Source organism: Callospermophilus lateralis, chromosome 5, assembly GCF_048772815.1.
Source record: "Callospermophilus lateralis isolate mCalLat2 chromosome 5, mCalLat2.hap1, whole genome shotgun sequence".
In the NCBI taxonomy this organism is placed as follows: Eukaryota; Metazoa; Chordata; class Mammalia; order Rodentia; family Sciuridae; genus Callospermophilus; species Callospermophilus lateralis.
This window is the reverse complement of record NC_135309.1, coordinates 118489830-118510895: the sequence shown is the minus strand read 5'-3', so window position 1 is coordinate 118510895 and position 21066 is coordinate 118489830. Positions and strand designations below refer to the sequence as shown.

At 34.9% G+C, this 21066-nt stretch overlaps 1 protein-coding gene across 1 annotated transcript in view; it reads left to right on the top strand.

The window, feature by feature from the left end:
* The window catches only part of Zswim6 (zinc finger SWIM-type containing 6), a 185854-nt gene that overhangs the window by 111521 nt on the left and 53267 nt on the right, over nt 1–21066 (top strand). Inside the window, exons 2-3 of the mRNA XM_076856119.2 lie at nt 4731–5087; nt 18789–18937. Of these exons, the coding sequence (XP_076712234.1) occupies nt 4731–5087; nt 18789–18937 (506 nt within the window). The remainder of the gene's footprint in view (nt 1–4730; nt 5088–18788; nt 18938–21066) is intronic.

Below are 21066 nucleotides of genomic sequence, written 5' to 3'. Positions count from 1 at the left end.
GGCTGCCTGGCTGTCCCTTCTTTTAAGAAGGCCAGAAGGCCAGAGCTGCTTTGCTTCTATTAGAAAAAGTCTGGCACCAGAGAAAGCAGCTTAATTTCAGATTGGGGTGAACCACTTAATTTCTAAATTCTATACAGAGTTACAGTTGTAGAAATACTAACTCAAATTCTACCTAACTGGCTTATCAGAATCCCCTCGTGGCTACCCACCAGAATCTGAGACTGGGCATGATCATTTCCCTTAAATAAGTGCATTAAAATTCAGAAATACAACCTGGAAAATTACTTAATGATAATGGCAGTGGTTGCAGGGGAACCCTTATGTACTTAGGGATTTGAAATAACACTGAATGATGTGACTTTAAAAAAAAGTCTAACACTGCCCCCTTATACTGAACTTACTTCTTAGGTACTCTTTGCATATAGCCTAATTAGTGGATAAATGTCTTATTTTCAGAAATAATTTTAAATAACTAACACCACTCATACCTAACATAAGTATTCTGATTAATTGGATTTTTATATGAAATGGTGTAAGAATATTTATTAACAAGAAAATAAAACCAATAATGATCAGAATGCTGTTGGGAGCTCTTGTTGGGCCTGTCCAATGCATGCTTCGTAAATTTTTATGTTGTTTATATGGTGTGTTGTGGTTTACAGTCTGGCCTTTGCATTAATTTGCCATTGTCTTTCTCAAATATTAATGCAGTGTAGGAGTGATTTTTCTTCCAAATAGGCATTTTTAGGTGGACTTGAAATAAATCTTTTTCATTAAAAAATAATTTTTTTTCAGAAAAATTGAAGCTGCTTCCTAAGTGATTACTGGCAAAATCTCCTAATGTCTTTCGATAAGCTGTTTAAGGTTAGTATTAGAAATTAGGATTAGAGGATTTAATTAGCCAGCTCATAGGATGCAGTCTCTTTAATTTAGCATTTCCCTTTGAGAAAATTTTGTAGTTAAGAAGTAATATGAAGGAATATGATAGATAAGTTGGTTTTTGAATTGAGATTATTGTTTCCATCTTAGGCTTTATAATGCCTGTAAAATTGTTCAGGAGATTGTGTATGATTTGAATTGAAATGTTTTGTTTTTCACATTGATCATTACATGTGGGTGTTGATTGTATGTAGCATTTCTCAGAGTTTAGGAAAGGTTTCCCTTTAGGTTTTGGGGTGGAGCAACAACTGGCTCATCTGTTTTGCCAAGGACACATAGTAAGTATTAGTTACTATACCATTTAGCTTATCTAGTGTATTTAATTAACCAATGAATATATTGTTACAAGAGTATTAAATGTAAGTAAGCAAATATTTTTAAGACAAGGTTTATAATAATTTCTTCAGTTTTGTTATTTGAAAATAAAATTATCCCATGTTTTATCACAGAGTGCAGGATTGCCCCTTTTTGTGTGCTCAGTTCTTATTCTTAAACAGCCAGTCATTATAGTTAGTCAGAACACCAGAAAGACTAAATTCTCAGAAGCCTTGTTTTATTTTAGGTCACCTAGTATCCAAGAGATAAATCCAGCAGCTTAGGGGATGGGTAGGGTGTTTGAGGTGAGGGAGGATGGCTTACAACTCTCTTGGTATTGTTGAAGGAGGAATATACTGTCCTTGCTTCTCCTGTGGGTGCTGTGGTATGATTTAAAAGCCACTCAGAGCTAGTGACTTTCAAAGGTTTGATGAGTTGTAAAGGCCAAAGTACACCATAATACAATCCTGAAGTAAGAAGGCTTGATGGAATTAACTCAGTACTGCATAGTCCTAAAAAGTAATATATATACCAGCTGCCTTTTATGTATTTGCATGTGATTTTCCTTTATTTAAGGTTCATGCCTCTTGACTTCCAGGACCCTAGCCAAAAAGGCAAGGGGAGCCCCCACCAACCAAATAGGCCTCCAGGTATTAAATAGCTGCCACAAAACTAGTCAAATTAGAGGTGCCACTGACTTGAGAGCAAAGACACTTAAAGGGCTTAGTGGTAGAGGAACACTATGATAGCTGATATTGGAGAAAAGTAACCAAAGGAATCCACTTTTAAACTGCCATCTGCACCTTATGGTAGCACCCTAACTGTGACCAGTTAGCTGACACTGATTGGGGTGGCAGGGTAGACTGTACCACATTTGGAGATATTTCTGTCAAAAAGGGTTGGAATTTTTAAAGGTGTTTGGGCACTTGAAAGATGATCTAGAATTATGTGGAAAAGTGAACATTCCTGAAACACCTTAGTCTTTAATGATACCAGATTAACGAAGTGTTATTCTGTAAGACATGTTTGTGTTTATTTGTGCCTTCACATATCATTTGGGTTAAATTGCTTTGGAAGTCACAATGCTTTGTAGTTAGCTTTTAAAAACACTTTGCAAGAATAGCAATAGTCAGTGCAACAAAAATGGAAATTTTCTCAGCACAGTTTTTTGTACAATATTAAGATTAAGTAATATATTCTTTGACTTGTACAACTCAGAAATAAATATGATAATGTTTGCAAAAACTTGCTTGAAGTCTTCATCAGTTTTCCTAAGGGATTCTTCTTTGATAATTAATGTCAGCTTTTTTGAAGCCTCCAGTACATTATTTCCTGGTAGTCTGTTTAAAAAAAAAGATTTTTTTTTAAGGTTGTCCTGGGGGTTGAACCCAAGACCTTGCATGTGCTCTACCACTCCTGCTGCACCCACAACCCTCCTGGTAGGCTCTTTACTAACTATTCTCTGTCATATGGATCCTCAATTATCTCAGCTTTTCCATGATTAGAAAAATTCTCCAGTATCACTTTTGTAAAGAGACAAATTCATTGATGTGGCAGGCAAGGAGAGAGGTGATAGTTTTTAGTGGGAAGGGGTTGATTTTTGTCAGTGGCCAGTTTAAAACTATTTTTCTGTTATCTATCTGGTTTTCCTGCAAGCATATATGTGACAGCCACATCCCCAGCCCAATGTATACTTATTTTAATTATGGTTCTTCAGAAAAACTTAATGATAATAAGAGATAAAGGAGACTGGGATATCTATTTGAAACAGTGCAATATTTGTGGAATAAAACCAAATGGTTATTATATGATAGTTCTCAAATTCTCTTATTGTGAAGCAATGATAACTTGTTTTTATGAAATGCTCTTTTTATTTGACTTATTTAGTCAAAATTATTATAATACTTTTCTTCTTCTATGAAGAGTTCTTGATCATGAATTATCAAGTTGAAATTATATTACTCTGAAAGATTTCTGGTGAGTGGGTTTCTTCCATCTCTGTCCTAAGTAGCTTCTGTCAGGGAGACAGTAAGTTAGGTATAAACATCTCATGTGAAAACTCTTAGTGTTGTCTACCTCTTCCTCTCAAGCTACACATCCTCAGCTCCATGTGTACCACCTCTTCCAGACTTCCCCACATGGTAAAGATCCTTCTAGTGAATGATTTAGCAAAGTCAAAAGAATCAGTGGCCGGCTTGATGAATGTTATTAAATAGTGTAATGGAAGACTGAGAGAGAGAGAGAGAGAGCCCAAGGTTTCATTATGTGGCACTCAAATTTCTGTCAGGCATTTGAAATCCTGAAGTAAAACTGAGTCCTGAATATTCCCAAAGGGATCAGGGTTGGCTCTTTGGCACTAAATGTGACTTTGGAGAGGCTGAGTAGTTAGGACTCAACAATGATCAACCCCCCCCCCCCGCCCCCACCCTACCATTTAGGTTAACTTCCTTATGCATTTAGGGAAAGGGAGTGTGGAAGGTTTGTCCTCTGGCCAAGTAGACTAGTACTAATTGGTACATAGCTGTGGTGGGAGGCAGTTTTCATTTGGCTGTGAGCTTAGCTAGAACTGTTGAAGAGAGATTGACTACCTGTGTGGGGTGAGAGTTTGAATCATTGTAAGCAGAGTTCAAATGGCCACTGGTCATGGAACTTTTAGAAGATTTCTGTGTTCTAAGTTTAACGTATGAGTTTTCTAAGGCCCTTTCCTTCCCCCTTGTGATTTTTGTACTGTGTGTGTGCACGTGTATGTGTGTGTGTGTGTGTGTATGTGTATGTGTGTGTTTGTTTAATAATCTTAACATCTGTACCAGCTTTCCTCTGTGTGATATGGAAAGAAATAATCATTATGAGTCACTTATTGGTATGTGGTGTATATGAGATTTGGTTGTCTCTAACTTTCTACCAGCAGTTGCTGCTCAAAGATTTTGTTGTATTGGGACATATGTCATGTCTGCTACAGAAAGGATTATTAAATTAAAAACTTTCTCTGGTCAAAGTTTATGAGAGTTTGTGAAACTCCTCAGTTACCATGTTGGTTGGAGCAGACTAATGGCTGCCTAGAATAAAGTGGAGAGAAGGAGAGAGATTTTTTTAAAAAGAAAGTTGATCTGGCTGACTCTAAAAGATAAAAAGGAAAAAGAAAGATCATGAACCATGCTGATCTAGAATATTTTCATCTCGATACCACAGATACAGAGTAAAGTGATTATGGTCTACTAATGTTGTGATCCAACTTGGTTTGATAATAGTTTTTATCTGGTTGTGTAAACTACCTCAACTTGTCTGAAAATTCCCATTTTTATTTTTTTATTTTTATGGGGGAGGGATTGGGTGGTGGTTAGTGCCTGAATGTTTTTACCTGAAAATAAAAGCTGTCACTTTTTCTTGTTCCTTGCTGTCCAGCACCACGTTTTCAAGATTTAGAACATTCATAGCATCTGAATGTGGACTCTGAACTCTCCCTGTCTTTCACACAGGTTTCCACTTGAGTGGCACAGTGACAGAACCTGCAATACAATCGGAGCCAGAAACTGTTTGCAACGTGGCCATCAGCTTTGACCGTTGCAAGATTACCTCAGTGACCTGCAGCTGTGGAAACAAGGACATATTTTATTGTGCCCATGTTGTGGCACTGTCTTTATACCGCATCCGCAAGCCAGATCAGGTCAAACTGCATCTTCCCATTTCAGAGACTCTCTTTCAAATGAATAGAGACCAGCTACAAAAGTTTGTACAGTATTTGATCACAGTGCACCACACGGAAGTTTTGCCAACTGCTCAAAAATTAGCAGATGAAATTCTTTCCCAAAATTCGGAAATCAACCAAGTTCATGGTGAGTGTAGACATTGATTCCATAGATTCCTTCTCTGGTGTCCTTTTCATTTATAAATTTGGTTCTGCATAAAATTAATTAAATATAAAAGGGATCATGAGCATTGCTCTAAATTTTTAAATCTAGTTTTATATCCTAAAATTTATCTTTTGAAGCATTTCATGCTTCTTGTGCTCAGAAAATCATTTGTTTAAAGCTTGGTTTTTATACTCTTTTTATTTAGCAACATTTTATCAATGCTATGTATTATGCAAAACACTTAAGATATTTAATTCACTCTTTTCAATAAACTAACTTATACATGGTCATAATTTTTTTCATTTTTAGGATATTACAGTTTGTTTAGAGTTTAGGATATGAATAGTTGTATAGGAACCATTGTATAAGAAGTCACAAAAAGTTTCGTTTAAATCTTCTACACATTGAACATGCTATTTATTTGTAAACATTTTTATCAGGAGTCTGTTTTGTACATTGGAAATATATCAGCTTAAGAGAATATGCAACTGTTTGGAAATATACCCACCACTTTTTTCCCATATAATACAGTAATGTAAAGCACAGTTCCTTGTGCTTTTAAAATGTATGAACAACAAACATAATTTTTTAAATACTTAAAATATGTTGAAGAAAGTGTTGCAGTCTTGATTAAACAGCTCAGCAACTTAACATTTTCACTTTCCTTTAGTTACAGATTTGAGATGTAGGACAAGTCACCCAACTCTATTCTTAGTTTTTTCCCCCCAAAGTCATTATTTGATAGAGCAAAATAGAAGTGCTTAAAGAAAGAAGTTTGAGATCATGTTTTTAAACTTTTACAATTGTGAGATATAAAATACAGACAAATGCATAAAACATGAGTGGACAGTTTAACAAAAAAACCTAAGCCAAGAAGTATATGGCTCTCAGCACCTGAGAGGGTTCTTTGTGCCCCTTCCCAGTCATAGCTCCTTTCTCTTCTCCTTGATAACCATGCCTGATTTTTATGTTAATCACGCCCTTGGTGGTGGTGTTCTTGACATCATTAAACACTGGTTTAGTTTGATGTTTTTCCAACTTATCATTCAGTGTGATTCCTGTATATCTGACTCAAAATCAGGTGTAGAGTTTGTCCATATTATTTTGTATACCTGTAATTCTTTCATTGTCATTGATGTGCATAGCTCTGTTCAGTAAAAATATGATGTGACCCACATGTATATATTTTTTAAAAATATTTTTTTGCTGATGGACTTCATTTTTTTCATTTATTTATATGTGGTGCTGAAAATTGAACCCAGTGCCTCACACATGTGAAGCAAGTGCTCTACCACTGAGCCACAACCCCAGCCCTAGATTGAAATATTCTAGGAGGCACAATTTAAAACATAAAAAAAAACAAGTTAAATTAATTTTCATAGTTTGTTTTATTTGGCTCAGTATACCAAAAAAATATTGATTCACATTCTATTAATAAACCTCAGTATTTATAAATACTATTTTAACAAAAATATTGAGATATTTTACATTTCTTCATATTACACCTGAAATCTGATGTCTATTTCATACTTAACAGCACATCTCAAATCATACTATTGCCACACTGCAAGTGCTCTGTAGCCACATGTGGCTAGTAGTAGTATCATATCAGACAGCCCAGCTCTAGAGTATTATAGGAATGAGAATATCACTCTCCACTGTGGACAGGCCTTGTTCTGAATAGAGCTGCTGTGAACATTCTTTTACAGGTCTCCCGGTACTGTGAGATAATGTGGGTTTTATGTCAGAGGAAAATCCATGCAGTCATATTTCTTCTAGTGCTCCCCATAACAGTCTAGGCTTTATTAGAGTAGCTATCATAAGGTCTGTAAAGCATTTTATTTGATAGAATCTGCCAATGTTAAATAACAGAAGTGTAAACAACTCTGCTACAGAAGTACCTTCAACCCCCTGAAAGCACATGCTTTCAAGGACTTTTCAAGTAGGCTTTTTCCCTGTCTCAAATCTTGCTGCCTTGTGAAAATTCAGACCAGCTAACAGTCATTCCAGAGATTTCTCAGGAGCCTATTTGTGGCTTCTTATTAAATTGCTCAGTGGAGGTAGAATAGGATATACCATTTCTTTAGACTTTTATGCATTCTCTTTTTTTTCTGTTTTTTCTTTTATTCTTAGTTCATATAATCCATTAGGGTCACTTTGTTGTCTAAGTTTTAGTTTAACCAAAGGTCTAAATCAATAATTAGATGCTTATTGCATTTGTCTTGCTTGTTTTGAAGGATCGTGGCCCCAAAGTTTCTTTTCTAAAAGATTTTAAAATGCATTTCCATGTTGAAATATTGGGACTAATGAAACAATATTAACTAAAGTTGTATGTAAGAATGTGTTCATTTGACATTGCTTTCACGGTTTCTAAAATTGGAAAAAATGTTCAAGGGAATATCAAGGACAGTGCAGGTTAGCTTTAGATTCAATGTGATTTTCAGATAACTTTGGTATGAAAACAACTTCATGAGAGCAGTGAACTTGAGCAGTTTATACTACCAGCTTTTTCTCCACTTAATTTATCATTGGATTTGCTTCCAGCCTGGAAATGGGCCAATTACACATACTGCCTTATTGCCTTCTATTCTAGTGTGACAAGTGGTTAAAAAGAAGAGAGGTAGAAAGCAGGCTGTGACCTTAAGTGATGAAATGGGAAATCTGCTCCCTGGAGGGTCTTACTTTAACTGTTAGATTAATGACTTCATAAGGGGTGGGATTAAACATGTTTTACAGTTATTTGACTACATGGTCTCACCTGCCTCCAAACATCTGTACAAAAGTTTTCTGTTTTTAAAAGTAGTGCTTTCTTGTATGGTTTTGTGGGTATATTTTTCCTTTGAGAAAAATGCCTTGAATATGAATATTGGGAGGATTTCATTTTTCTCCAAAGAAAACCCTCACTTTTACCTTGCTAGATAAATATGGTTAAAATAGGATTTCGACTTGATTATTTTAGTTATTTATTTCATGCACATTGTTTCTCACAAATTTCTTATGAACTAGGTATTGCAAACTTGTAATTGTAATGGTTTTTGTACATAGTCATTTATTCATAGTAACAGCTTCAGTCAAAGTAAGTTGGAAGCTGGGCGCAGTGGTGAGTGCCTGTAATCCCGGTAGCTTTGGAGATTGAGGCAGGAGGATCAAGAGTTCAAAGCCAGTCTCAGCAATGGCAAGGCACTAAGCAACTCAATGAGAACCTGTCTCTAAATAAAATACAGAATAAGGCTGGGATGTGGCTCAGTGATTGAGTGCCCTGAGTTCAATCCCTGGTAACCCCCACCACCCAATAAAAAAGAAATAAGTTGGAATGTTGACTTAGTTATTTTAATATTTCAGTCCTTGTCAATAGAGCTTTTTATGTTTCATTGTGTTTTCCTAAAGTTTCCCTCAGTTTTATTATAAAATTAAATACTGTATGCTAAAAGTGGTTGTGAGATAGTTAATGTTAATGGCCCACCAGGGAGATTGCCAGTTTGGTATTTTTAAAGCAAAATTATTTGCTCTTGGCTTTATATTCTAATAAACTTTTCACCTTCTATATTCTTGAAAGAGAAGCTGATGTCTTTGCTAAGTACTTATTTAGAGATAGCACTAACTCCACTCGTGTTATTTCCATTGGACTCTTGTGTTCCTTTGTTGTTCTTACTAAAGGAGATGTAATTGTAGCTGGTAAACTGTGAAATGGGGACAGACTATTGAACTTGAAATTTGGAGTCCTGTAGTCCAGTGTTGTGTTCAATATGTATTACCTGTGTAACTCTCAGGGCTAATTTTTTCTTATGTTTAAATGCTCATAATCTTTTATAACAGTGTTGGAAATTTTTAATGATGTGATATAGGAATGTATAATGATAATAATTTAAAAAGATAACCAAGCTTACCTGGAAGTATTCATATCATAGTTGAGAGCAGAAGCCATTTGAGGAAATGGGTAATTTGGAGATCAACTTGCTTTCCCTAGATTTTTTGGTACACATTCCTTCCTCTTCTACTTTCTGTCTTGTGCTTTTTTTCTTCTATTGACCTCACTATGAGCTAGTTTGAATTGGGCAACTACAACAAAGGAATATACTGAGGGAAACCAGTGGTACTGACCTTGACTTAGAGAGGGAGGAGGGTAATTTAGTGACCCTTTCATTCAGAGGCCTGGGCTAATTCCAAAAGTAGGCAAGACTTATCTCTCACTTCCATGCCATCTACCCCAAGGTACTATCTTAGTCAGATGTAAAGGGTATTTATTTTATTCACATGTCAGATGAGGGTTGACATCTAGATCTCTTCCAAAATGTTTTTTTTTTTTTTGATGGGGGGTATATTGGCAAAGACATAGTAGTAGCCAGACTGCCAAAGTGCACTCCTGTAGTTTCACCGAGATATGCATTTGTGTGTTATTTTTCCATTTCAATTTGAGCATGGTTCTTATAAAACTGAGACCATGCATCTGTTTGTGCCTGCCTGTCCTCTTAACTTAGCCTCCAGTTGCTTTTGTGTCCCAGCTATCTAACATATCGGTCTGTTTAAGCTCTCCTAGATATTAGTAAGCAAACAAGCAAATACACTCAGCAGTCCCCTCTTTATTACTTAAGCTCTTAATTTTCATTTGAAAATAATGAAGCTTTATAGGGGCTGACACTCTGTATCTTGGTAGCCTCCCTATGCATAATACTTAAGACATAATAAGAATTCGTATTTGTTAAACACAAAGTAACACTGTCATTTTTTTATTCTGTCTTGTTCCTAGAAGGAACTTGAAGATTTATACTTTAAGGATATAATAACATATATATGTTCCAGATCTATCAGTGAGTGACAGTTGGAGTCATTTGATGCAGGCCTTGTGTCACATCTCTCTTCCTTTTATTTCCCAGTGGATGGTTGTGTTCATTGTAATTGAGCTTACATTAGCAACCAGTTCTTTCAAGTTTCCTAGGGAGATAATTTGATTATTAGTAGCATATCCTTTTTATTATAGAGCATTCTGGTGTTGACAGTTGGTGAAACAAAGGTATGATCTGGTGGTCATAATAATTAGTAAATTTATTCTGTAGAATTAAAGTAGCTCTCTATCTTAAAGTGCAGCAGTGTGAAACAAAGAAAAATTTAAAAAAATAAGCATGTGCATTGGGAAAGTTTATTGTAGATGTATGTGAAGATAAAAAGGCAAGCCTTTATTAGCTCCCCCTTGCAACAGCACCCTTAGACTCTAGCAAGCCCTTATTCCAATAAGACAGCCACTACAGACCCGTGGCATATATCTTTTAAGACATTTTTTCTTCTTGAGCACATATGCACAGACATGAAAACACACACTTAAATACACTTTAAAAACAGTTTGTATTTGCAGTATCTCTTTTTCTCTAAATATATCATTAATATTTATTTAGTACAAATATGTCTATTCCTGTTCTAAATGTTGTGTAGTATTCCACAGTTTGGATGCATTTATTCATTAACCTGCTGAATCACCTTAAGGTGGTTATTTTCATTTTTTTCTCTACTACATACAAAGTTGTTGTGAACATCCCTTACTTAGTCTCAGTCTTAGTCTCCCTTAATTTAGTCTCAGTCGTAGAAATACTAGAAATACCAGGAAAAAATGACAGCATTTTGAATTTTGTAATTATTGTCAAATTTTTCTTCATAAATCATTTGTTTTACCCTTAAGTTATAACTAAAGCTTGATGTTTCTGTAATGACTTAAATATTTGTTTAAAAAAGCTTTGGATCTAGAATCACATACAGGTGATATTACTTTATTTCCTTCACATGAAGTTTTTTCATTTTACTCTAGCAAAGAAGTGGTCTTAAAACTTATGTCTCTTAATTTGGAGGAATCATACATTTGTAGCTCATGAGGGATTTGCTAGGGTGACACAGAGACAGCCAAGTTAACTTTTAGCCCAGTATCCTTCATCCTTTCTCTTTTCACTTCCAAATCTTACCTTTCCTCACACTCTGTAGTCATCTCTGACACCACCTCATAATGCTATAGTCAAGTTTCCTCGTCCATCTCCTCTTCTTTAACTGACTCTTAAGTCTTTCCTAAGTCTTTCTTTTTAACTCATCTGGCTGGATGAGTTTATTATCTCCCACTGGGATTGTTCAGTGTTTAAGAGTTCTAATTTTGAAGTTAGACAACGTAAGTTAAAATACTGGCTTCTTTGGTTATAAGCTTTGTTACTGGGAAGTAACTGAATCTCTTCTTTTCTCAGTTTGTTTTTGTAAATTGTGAAATGTGCACAATAAAGAGTATGATTTCATTTAAGGTCAGAAGGGTTAAAGGAGTAAATAGTGGTTGCTATCATCACCACAGTTGCAGTACGGCAGCATGAGCCTTCAAGGGCTGTAGTAAATAGTTGAGGAAAATATTTTGTGAACCAGTTTTTACAGGTGTCTTTTAAAATGATAAAATTGTTCTTTTTTAACATTTTTTAGTTGTTGATAGACCTTTATTTTATTAATTTATATGTGGTGCTAAGAATTGAACCCAGTGCCTCACACATGCTAGGCAAGCACTCTCCTACAGAGCTACAACTCTAGCCCCTGAGCAAACTGTTCTCAAAGCTTGCAAACATAGTAATAAATCTGAAGTTAAATTTGTGACACATAGGACTTTTTCTAAGAACTTTGCATTTAGGTATTTGTATTTGTGTACTAAGTAATTGTTAATACATTTATTAGATAAGTAATGGAAAATGACTTATTTGATATGCACTGTTTATACTCTGCATTTTTTTAATGAGCATTGGAGAATCTGCAAATACTTTATTGCTTTTTATCCATATAAAATACATGATTATTTCTTTACATGAATAAGTATACTATTGAACTCCTGAAGTAAATTAAATGATAATAAGGGATGAGTAATAAAGTCAGAAGAGAGGAAAATAATAGAGGAGGGGCCATAAACCCTGACAGGTCTATTTGGGTTCCCTGAGATATATGCTGATGGCTGTGCTGCTTATTTACTTCCTTGGCATTTAGCTGAAAGGAAGGTGGTTTGTTGCGGGAGAAGAACGTGGTGTATGCCAGGGCTTTCTCTGCCATTAGCCCTCACAATTAAGAAAGCAGGCTGCCCTCTAACAGCTCCTGAGGAGGACATCACACTCTATCATGGCAGTAGGATTACATGGACTGACCCTGACTGTAGAGGACAGAGATGATGAAAGGTCAACTTACAACAAAATTGTAAATTGAAATGAAGGCATTAGTCAGTCACTACTTGAAATGAGCATTTAATAAAGGGTAACATTTAAATCTTTTCTAAAGAGTGTGTTTACTTTAATTTTTTTTTTTTTTTAAGCAACCTTCTAGTTTCTCACCTCTCTGCTCTAAAGAAAGACTTCTGTTTGAGTCTGAATCACTGAAGTTTGCTATCTTGCCTTTTTCTTCTTAGTGCAATTGCCTTTAGCTTGTAGGACAGGTGTACCAGTGCCTTTGCAAGCCACAGACTCAAATGTTTTCTAGCTCTAACAGCAGGCACTAAAACTGTAGGAGACAGCATTCTTCTATAGGTTCCCCAAAAGAGACTGAATTAATTACTTCTGCAGTATAGATATCTGCTTCTGTATTCTGCCTAAATACACTAAACTTGACAATTTCAACAAAAAGGAACATCTTTAGAAAGTATTAATGGTTAAAAGCATTATTTGGACAATAGTGTTAGGGAAGCAGATAGGATGAAGATGTGAACTGTATAAGCTAAAGCCTTTCACTTTCTCACATTTAAATTTGTTCTCCAGCAGAGGAAAAGAAAGACATACCCCTTCCCCCAACATACACACATTAAAATCAACACTGTGGGTAACTCCATGTACCAAACATAGTTTAAGCCCATTGTGAACCTGTCTTTATGGCTCAGGTTAAAATGTGCAGAATGATTTGGTGTTGTCTAATGCTTCAAGGGAACCATGGCATGAGATAATTGTCTTATTATGTATGTCTTACATTCCGTATACTGAAGAGGTATCTTTGTGACGGCCCTGGCACCATACTTAACATTCTCTCCAAATGTAAAATCTTTGTCTTCTCCCCTCCGGCATTTTTATTCCAGCAAAGATTCTGATTCAGTAGGTCTGAAGTCATACCCAGGCATCTATTTTTCAGAGGGTGTCTCAGGAGTTTTGATATGCTTTTAATTTGGGGAACTCTTGGGATAAGGGAGTTTTGATGTTGCAGTAAATCAAAATTAAGTCAGAACCCTACTCAAGAAGTAGACAAGGGTAGCCAAAGACTAAGGTAGTGGCTCTTCCTGTCCATGAATTCTCCTTTGCTCTTGTCCTGAGGTGTCATTTTACCAAGGTAGGAGGTAAAGTAGGAGATAAATCAAGCTTCCATATCCATGTCTGGGAATGAGACAATTAAACTGTTGCACTGTTTTCTTCAACAGATAATTTTACTTTCCCTGAAGGCTTTAAACTGAAGAATTAAGCTTTGGTAATAAAATGCTCACAAACATTAATTATAAGTTGTAAATATTAAAGCATTTATAATTATAAATATAAATAAGGGTAGAAAAATGATAGGTTTTTAAAACACTTTAAATGGATCATTTAATCTATACACTAGCTAAGAGATTCTGGTTCCTGCCCAACTTGGGGGGCAATCTAATAGCAAATGTAGAAATATTTGAATTCTCTTTGTTTTCCCTTCTGAGTTAAATGATGAGAGTTTTGTCTTTGATAGACAGCCATTAAAAAATAAAAATTAAAATGGTGCAAATCTTACAATTTATGTAAGGCTTAGACAACACTCTAATGCACTTAATCAAGACTATTAGGGTTGAAATAGTTATACCTCAGCATTAAAGTTGAACACATGAGTTTATGCTTTGCGTAAAATTATTATTGTTGTAGATACTTAATTTCCTGGAACATATATCTTACTCATAAAATGTTGAGAAGTATAATAGAGTAAATTTCTATTTTATTTAATTACTAGTTATTTTTGCTTACATTCTTACAGAAAGTTTTGTACTTTGCTCAGTTAATTTTTATTGCTTAGTTAATTTTTTGATTTCTGAATTATAGAATTTTAGCATTGAGGAAATGGAGACATGAAGAGCTTAAGTAATTTGCTAGAGATGAATGTTTTCCTAAACTGTGACTAGAACTGAAGTCTTCTGAATTCTGATAGAAACTTAGGAACCTGCACATTCTTTCAACTTGTGTATAGATTTTGTAGATTATCTGCAGTGAAATTTTATCTGTGTGCCATTTCTTTTTCCCATGCTTTAACTCTTTCCTCAGTACTCTCAAGGAGTAAGTTAATTCTATACTAGCTACCAAAAAATAAAAACCGAAACCAAAAATGTTTTTTTTAGAAATGTGAGAAGACATAATTCATGTGTTTATACATTTGCTATTAGATATGTTTCTCTACCTAGGGAACAACCAGAATCAGTATATATGTAAGTTAAATTGTTCACTAAAGCAATTTCAAAATCTAGCATGTTTTTAAAAATATAAAATACTTTTAAAAATCTGTCTGATTTTAAGAAATAACTTCACTGTGTAATTCAAATCAGAAGTCATTTCTGACTTTTTTGTCTCTTCTTGCTCTTAGCTTTAAAATAATTTAAGAATTAAGTGTATTTTGATATTTTTGGTAAGATATCTGAATGTAGACCAGTCTGCCAATTCAGGCCATTAGGAAAAGGCTGGGGTTTTCTTCAATTCAAAATCAGATCTACTTAAAATATGTGGGTGATGTTGGTTGTGAATTGAAGATCCATGCCACCACACAGTCATCCCTATTCCAAGCAGTTCTGGGGCAGAGCTCTCCACACAGTCAGTCAGAGCGGGAGAAAACAAATACAAAAGTTGGAGGATATAAGCATTATGAGGATTGAAATTGGATTTATTTAGTTCACTTCATCAGAAGGAACAGTGGACTTGGATGACCAGGAGCGAGTCAGAGTTTACCCTAAGAAGGTAGGAGACCTGTTTCAGATTTCCAAGGGGAGTTTTAGCAAGATGTTGGGAAGAACTTAAAAGTTGAGATCCTATAGTTTTGGTATTTGGAAAGTCTCTTTTGGTATATTTAGGTAAAGAATGTATAGCTGTCTTTGTACAGAGTGGTGTGTGCAAGGGTGTTCCTACAATCAAAAGGGGGGGGGGGTGAATTAGGGACTTTGAATCTCTATGGGATACATTTGTAGACTTAGTTAACCCTTCACATTATCGTGGTCCTATGGCCTCCTATAAGATAAGACCATGCCAAAAACATAACAATATTCCTTTCTTAAATTTATATTTCATTTAAAGTTCACAGCCCCTACCTTGGTGACCCCAGGGTTCAGTTTTTGCTCTGGGTTCTAGGATATGTTCCTTGGCAGGGTGAGAGAACCAGAAGACTAGATTTAGCATTGAGGGTATGGATAAGTTGTAACCACACAGAGCATGTTTTTTTCCTTCTCTGGAATGAGAGTTATGATCAGTATTATTTTTTAGGGATTCTGTGAGGAGAAAATGAGATAATGTATGTGAGGATGCTTTTTACAATGGTTCTTAACCTTTCAAGTAAGAGTCCTTCTGGTGAGGCTATTTACATACCTTCCTCCTTTTTTTTTTTTTTTTTTCCTTCTTCCAAGTGTTTGCTTACCCAGAAGCCATAGGTGGTAGGAAGCAGTGGTGAACAAGGCAGATTATAATCCTTGCTCTGTGGAGCTTAAACATCTGTCTGGTTGCCCAGTTTCTACTTGGAACAGCTTTTCCTCCTCAGTTCTGGAAGAGCCATATGTAAGGAGCTCTGCAGCTCTTCTTAGGAGGCCACAAGTTGCTTTTGCTCTTCTTGCTTATCTTTTTACCTAGCCTTTAAATTTTGGCTTTAAGGTTGTGGCCTGGATTCTTTTTTAAACCTCATACTACATCCCTAGTACATCCAGGTCCCTGCTTGAAATCCTCTCTCACCTCTTCTTCGCTGTCTGAAAGGTATTTCGAATTTTAAAACCAAACTACTCAGAGATATTTCATATCTAAAATAACTCATAGCCTAAAGGCTGCTTCTTCCACCCTCAAACCTAGTCCTTCTCTAGTGGTCTCTATCAGTGAGTTGTCCAAAATTCTTTCTCATTGTTTAATCCAGAAACCCATGTCTGTCCCCACCCCTTAGTCTTCCATACCTTATATATCTGTTTCTTCCCAAGTCTTGTTGCATTTTTTTCTTAAGTTCTTGTCAGATTCTCCTTTTCTGTTCTTGTTGCTGGTTTTTCCAGTTACCATTGTTATCTTGTGTGCAAACTATCAAAATGATATCCTCTTTTTATATATTTTGCTCCCCAATCCATTCTCCATATTTCAGATAGTGATATTTTTAGATACATAAATGTATTTCACATGGTTTCAAAATTTTTAAAATATGAAAGCTACTCAGTGAAGAATCTCCTTCCCCCATGTAGCTAGGTTACTCATTTTAAATATCCTTCCCAGTTGTTATGCATATATAAGAAGGCACTAATACTATGTTCTTTTTAAAGCCTCATTATCTATGTAAAAGGTGGTATATTATGTATATTTTTCTTCTTCCCCTTGATATTTTATTTTTCCATTGTAGCATACAGAGAATCTCCCCCTTCATTTTTATGTTACACAATTAATATTTCATGCTAGGAATGTTGAAATTGATGCATATCAGGACAGAACATGTTTTATTATCTAGAGTATTTCATTCTTCCACTTCAGATAACCTTGTAATAAATTCTCATTCATTATTCTCGGAAAAAAAGAAACTAAATTCTTTACCAGCAAAGGTTCTCAAGCCCTAGCCCTACTTCCTCTGTCTCTTCCAGGATTGTTTTTTGTTTGTTTGTTTTTAAACTGGAGATTGAACCTAGTGGGCATTCAACCACTGAACTACATCCTCATCCTTTTTTTTTTTTTTTTTTTTTGAAACAGGGCCTGGCTGTGTTGCTGAGGCTGACATTGAATATGCGATCCTCCTGTCTCAGCCTTCTGAGTTGCTGGGATTATAGGAGCACCTGGCTCCAGGATTGTTTTGTGTTGCTCTTCTTATCCTTTACTCTTGGGTTACAGAGACATATTCATTGTGTTGTGTTCCTTCTTGGCTAAGGTTCTTTTCTTGGTCTCACATACAGGCTTGTTGCTTCCTTTTTCCACCTTTAGTTAACTTCTGATGAGTTTCTAACCTACTTATGGCAAATCTCAGCTTAGTGCCTTTCCATCAAGTTATGCTTACCCTAACAATTCAAGACCAAGTTGGAGTTCTTATATGGTCTCAGAATCTTGACTTCTTCCTTTGAGCAGTTATCATCATTTATTATTGTATATTTGGTTGATATTTATCTCATACAGTGTTTGTAAAATAGCAGGTTGCAACCAATTATAGGGTATGAAATCAGTTTAAAGATTGTGACAGCCTTTTGAAAAGAAAATACTAAACCTCTCTAAACCTCTCTACTATTTCTATTTTTCCCATCAGACTTTTCCTTCAGATTAATTAATATCATGCAAGTACATGAACACATAGCATATTAGGCATAATGTAAAATGTATTTCTTATGGGTCTTGGTCAGACAAGTCAACGGCTTTCAGCCATTGAACTAGACTAAATTGGGTAAAAGTAGGAATTCTATGCTCAAGTTTAGCAGAGAGGCAGGCTGGCCCTGAGTCAGGCACTCAGAAAATATGCTGACTGGCTGAATGAATGAATGAGTGGCTGAATATATGCTTTTTCAGGAAGGTTCATGACCTACTGCTTTCCTCTACTGGGTCTAATAGACCTGGTTCTAAGCAGATGTTAATGATTATTTTCTTGGCCTGTTGAGTTTACATTAGCTCATTAAAAGATGAGAAAAGTCATGTAAAACCACACCTACAAAAGTAGTTATTAAAGGTCGATAGGAGATGAAAACACTAAGGTGAAAGGTTTTTAGATTTCATTTTTTTTCTTTCTTACAGATCTTAAGTCTTACAATGCCATTTTGTTTTATTAACAAATAATAAAGCTTAATTTTTACCTAAATGTCTGGGTAACTTTTGGATTTCTGAGGTAGTCTGCACACATAGGGCTTATTATATTGCTGTTATCTTTTGTGTGTACTTCAGCAATAAAATATTTATGCAGTTTGGCAAGGTGATACTACAACCTGGTTTAGTACAACAGCTGCACTGCCTGCTCCCATGTGGCTTGATTTCCCTTTTTAATCTTCAGTTTTCTGCAACGAAAGACTTATGTCAGCATGTAGTTTATACAGTAGCAGATAATGGTGACAGCTTCTTGAATTAACATAGTAAAGAGTGAAATAGTCTGCTGAGTTCACTTATTTTACATTTTCTTAATATCTTTGAAAAACATTTTTATATCATGTGCCATGTAGTAGAGCTTTATAAAGATCACATATTTACAATAGGACATTTTTGTGACTTTTTAATTTAATATAAAACCTGTAAACTCATCTCTAAAGACAAGTCTCAGATCTTAAAACAAATGGAACTATTTTAGGTCTAAAGTAATCTACATTTGACTTTACACAGATCAGGAAAGACTTGAAAATAATAGTGATTTTTGCTTGTTTTTCAGTTATATGTTTATAAGTATGATTGAAATGGAGATTGGATTTAAGTGTGTATGCAAAATAGAGAATCTTAATTATTTTCAAGTTTGTTATCAGAATACTTAAAGAAGAGCAAATGTGTTATTTTTTCTTTCTATTTCTAGGTGCTCCTGATCCAACTGCAGGTGCTAGTATAGACGATGAAAACTGCTGGCACTTAGATGAAGAACAGGTTCAAGAACAGGTTAAACTGTTCCTTTCCCAGGGTGGGTACCATGGATCAGGGAAGCAGCTTAATTTGCTCTTTGCAAAGGTATGATTATTTATATTTTTAAAAATTCTAAGTATACATATGTATAGGAACTATGTAAGATCATGTTTATAATGGGATAAAGGCTTTTTAAAACAAAGTTCAAGTTAACAAGTTAGAAACATTTGTGTTGTAATGCAAGCTTTAATTTGGTCTCTCTCAAAAATGATAATTCCTTTTGTAATTTTTTTAAAAAAACTACTTCCAATAGTGAAAACTAAATAAATAGTTTTAATGTTCTTTAAATGCCATCTTTTCAAATTTTTCTTTTTCTGATTAATTTTCTCAAGTGAAGCATCACTTTAAATACAACCTTTAAAATGTTCCTTATGTATTGTTTAATAATGTTAGCATCTTCAAGCTAATTTTAGAAGCATGGATTTTATTATTTACATCAGTTTTCTCAACTATAAAATTAACTAATAGTCACATATCTCCTAAAGTTTGTGACAGTGGTGTTAAATTTTGATATCTGGCATAAGAAGTAGAATTATCTTCAGCACAAGTTTTTCATGAGCAGAAGCTGTGTCTGTTGCTTTATGGAGACATTTTGGTAGTATGAAGCATTTTTAAGTATTAAACCATGTGTTTTCATTAGGGGATATAGCCATCATTATGGATAGTGTGTTAAAATTGGTTTTAAAGGAACAGATATCTAGATTCATTGATATTTTTGTTAAATAACTTCTCTGATATTCACAGTGATCAAACTTTTTAAGTTCATAAGAATTTGGGTGCACTTTGTTCTTGGGGTGGCAAGAAAATAGTGTATTCTGCTACTAAAGATTTATCTAGGGGCTCTTTGTAGATTGCAAATTTTCCAGGAATTAGATTAATGAAATACATTTAATCCTAAAACCATTTCACACATATTTAATTATTCTTTAGTAATTCTTAGGCACTTCAAACTCACATGATGCCTCAAAGCCATCAGCTGAAAATTTATTACTTTTAGGCTATAGGTGTACTTGAGTTTTGTAATAGAGAGTTTTGATTTCTATGTTTGATAGTAAAGCATTTATTTCACTACTATTGCTAACTGAGCAATAGGTTAGCAACTTAGCAGAAAAATAAAGTTCTTTTTACAACTAAAAAAGAACAAAATTAAGTAAATAAATAAACAAACCCAGAAAGTACACTAAAATAAATTAATTAAATGCATTTATATACTGGTAATGTAATAAAATGTATTGTAATGTATATTTAGATACAGGGAATATTTCATATGTTATATCAGCAGAGTACACTATGGCCAAGGGGAAGCCATGTGAAAGATGTGTTATTAGATTGGCCTGAAGTTTATTTTTGTCCTATATATTTTGTACATCAGTTTATTTTTGTCTCTATACATTATGTTCATATTATGTATGTCATGTGAAGTAATAGCAACATCTGATGTTGGAAATGACATAACTTTTTTATTAAGACAGATCTGAGTTCTGATTCTAGCTGTTACCTTTGCTTTTAGGGCAAGTTACTTCTCTGAGGATTGGTTTTGTATTTTATAAAATGAGGTTTCTAAACTTGCCTCCTTTGCATGGATGTTTAAAGATTGAATGGAATGCATAAATGTAAATAAAATTCTTAAGCTGATAGCTCTCTCTCCCAGGATTCACCAGTTCATGGTTTTTTTGTGCTTCCACATTGGGAATAAAGTTTTCAGAATTACTAACTGATCCTCCTGGAAGCATAACGTTTGTGATTCGGGGTAGAGGTGCTATTGAGTTCTTTACACGACTTCGAATTCTGAAGCTGGTGAAGGAGTTCCAGTGCTTGTCAGATCCAGGCCTGAAGCTGGATCTATTGATCTAGATTTGGGTTGCTTTACTGCAAAGCTGCCATTTTCTCCTTCACTTTACTTCCACATAGATTCTCCCCACCTACTGCTTATAACTTTGCTCCCAATAATTTGCTTATAGTGACAACTGATGTTCAATTAAGGTTCTTATTTGTTGAATTCATAGCAGTACACACTATGGGGAATGGAGGGATTCATTTAGGTTTTCCTGCAGAGACTGTGTGTTTCTTTTCTCCTTTCTTTTATTTGAGAAGTATAGCACTAGTGAATGGGCAGAGCTCAAGGTTCTAGCTTGAGAGGTCATTAATTTATGAGGTCAGTGGGTATTATTCTG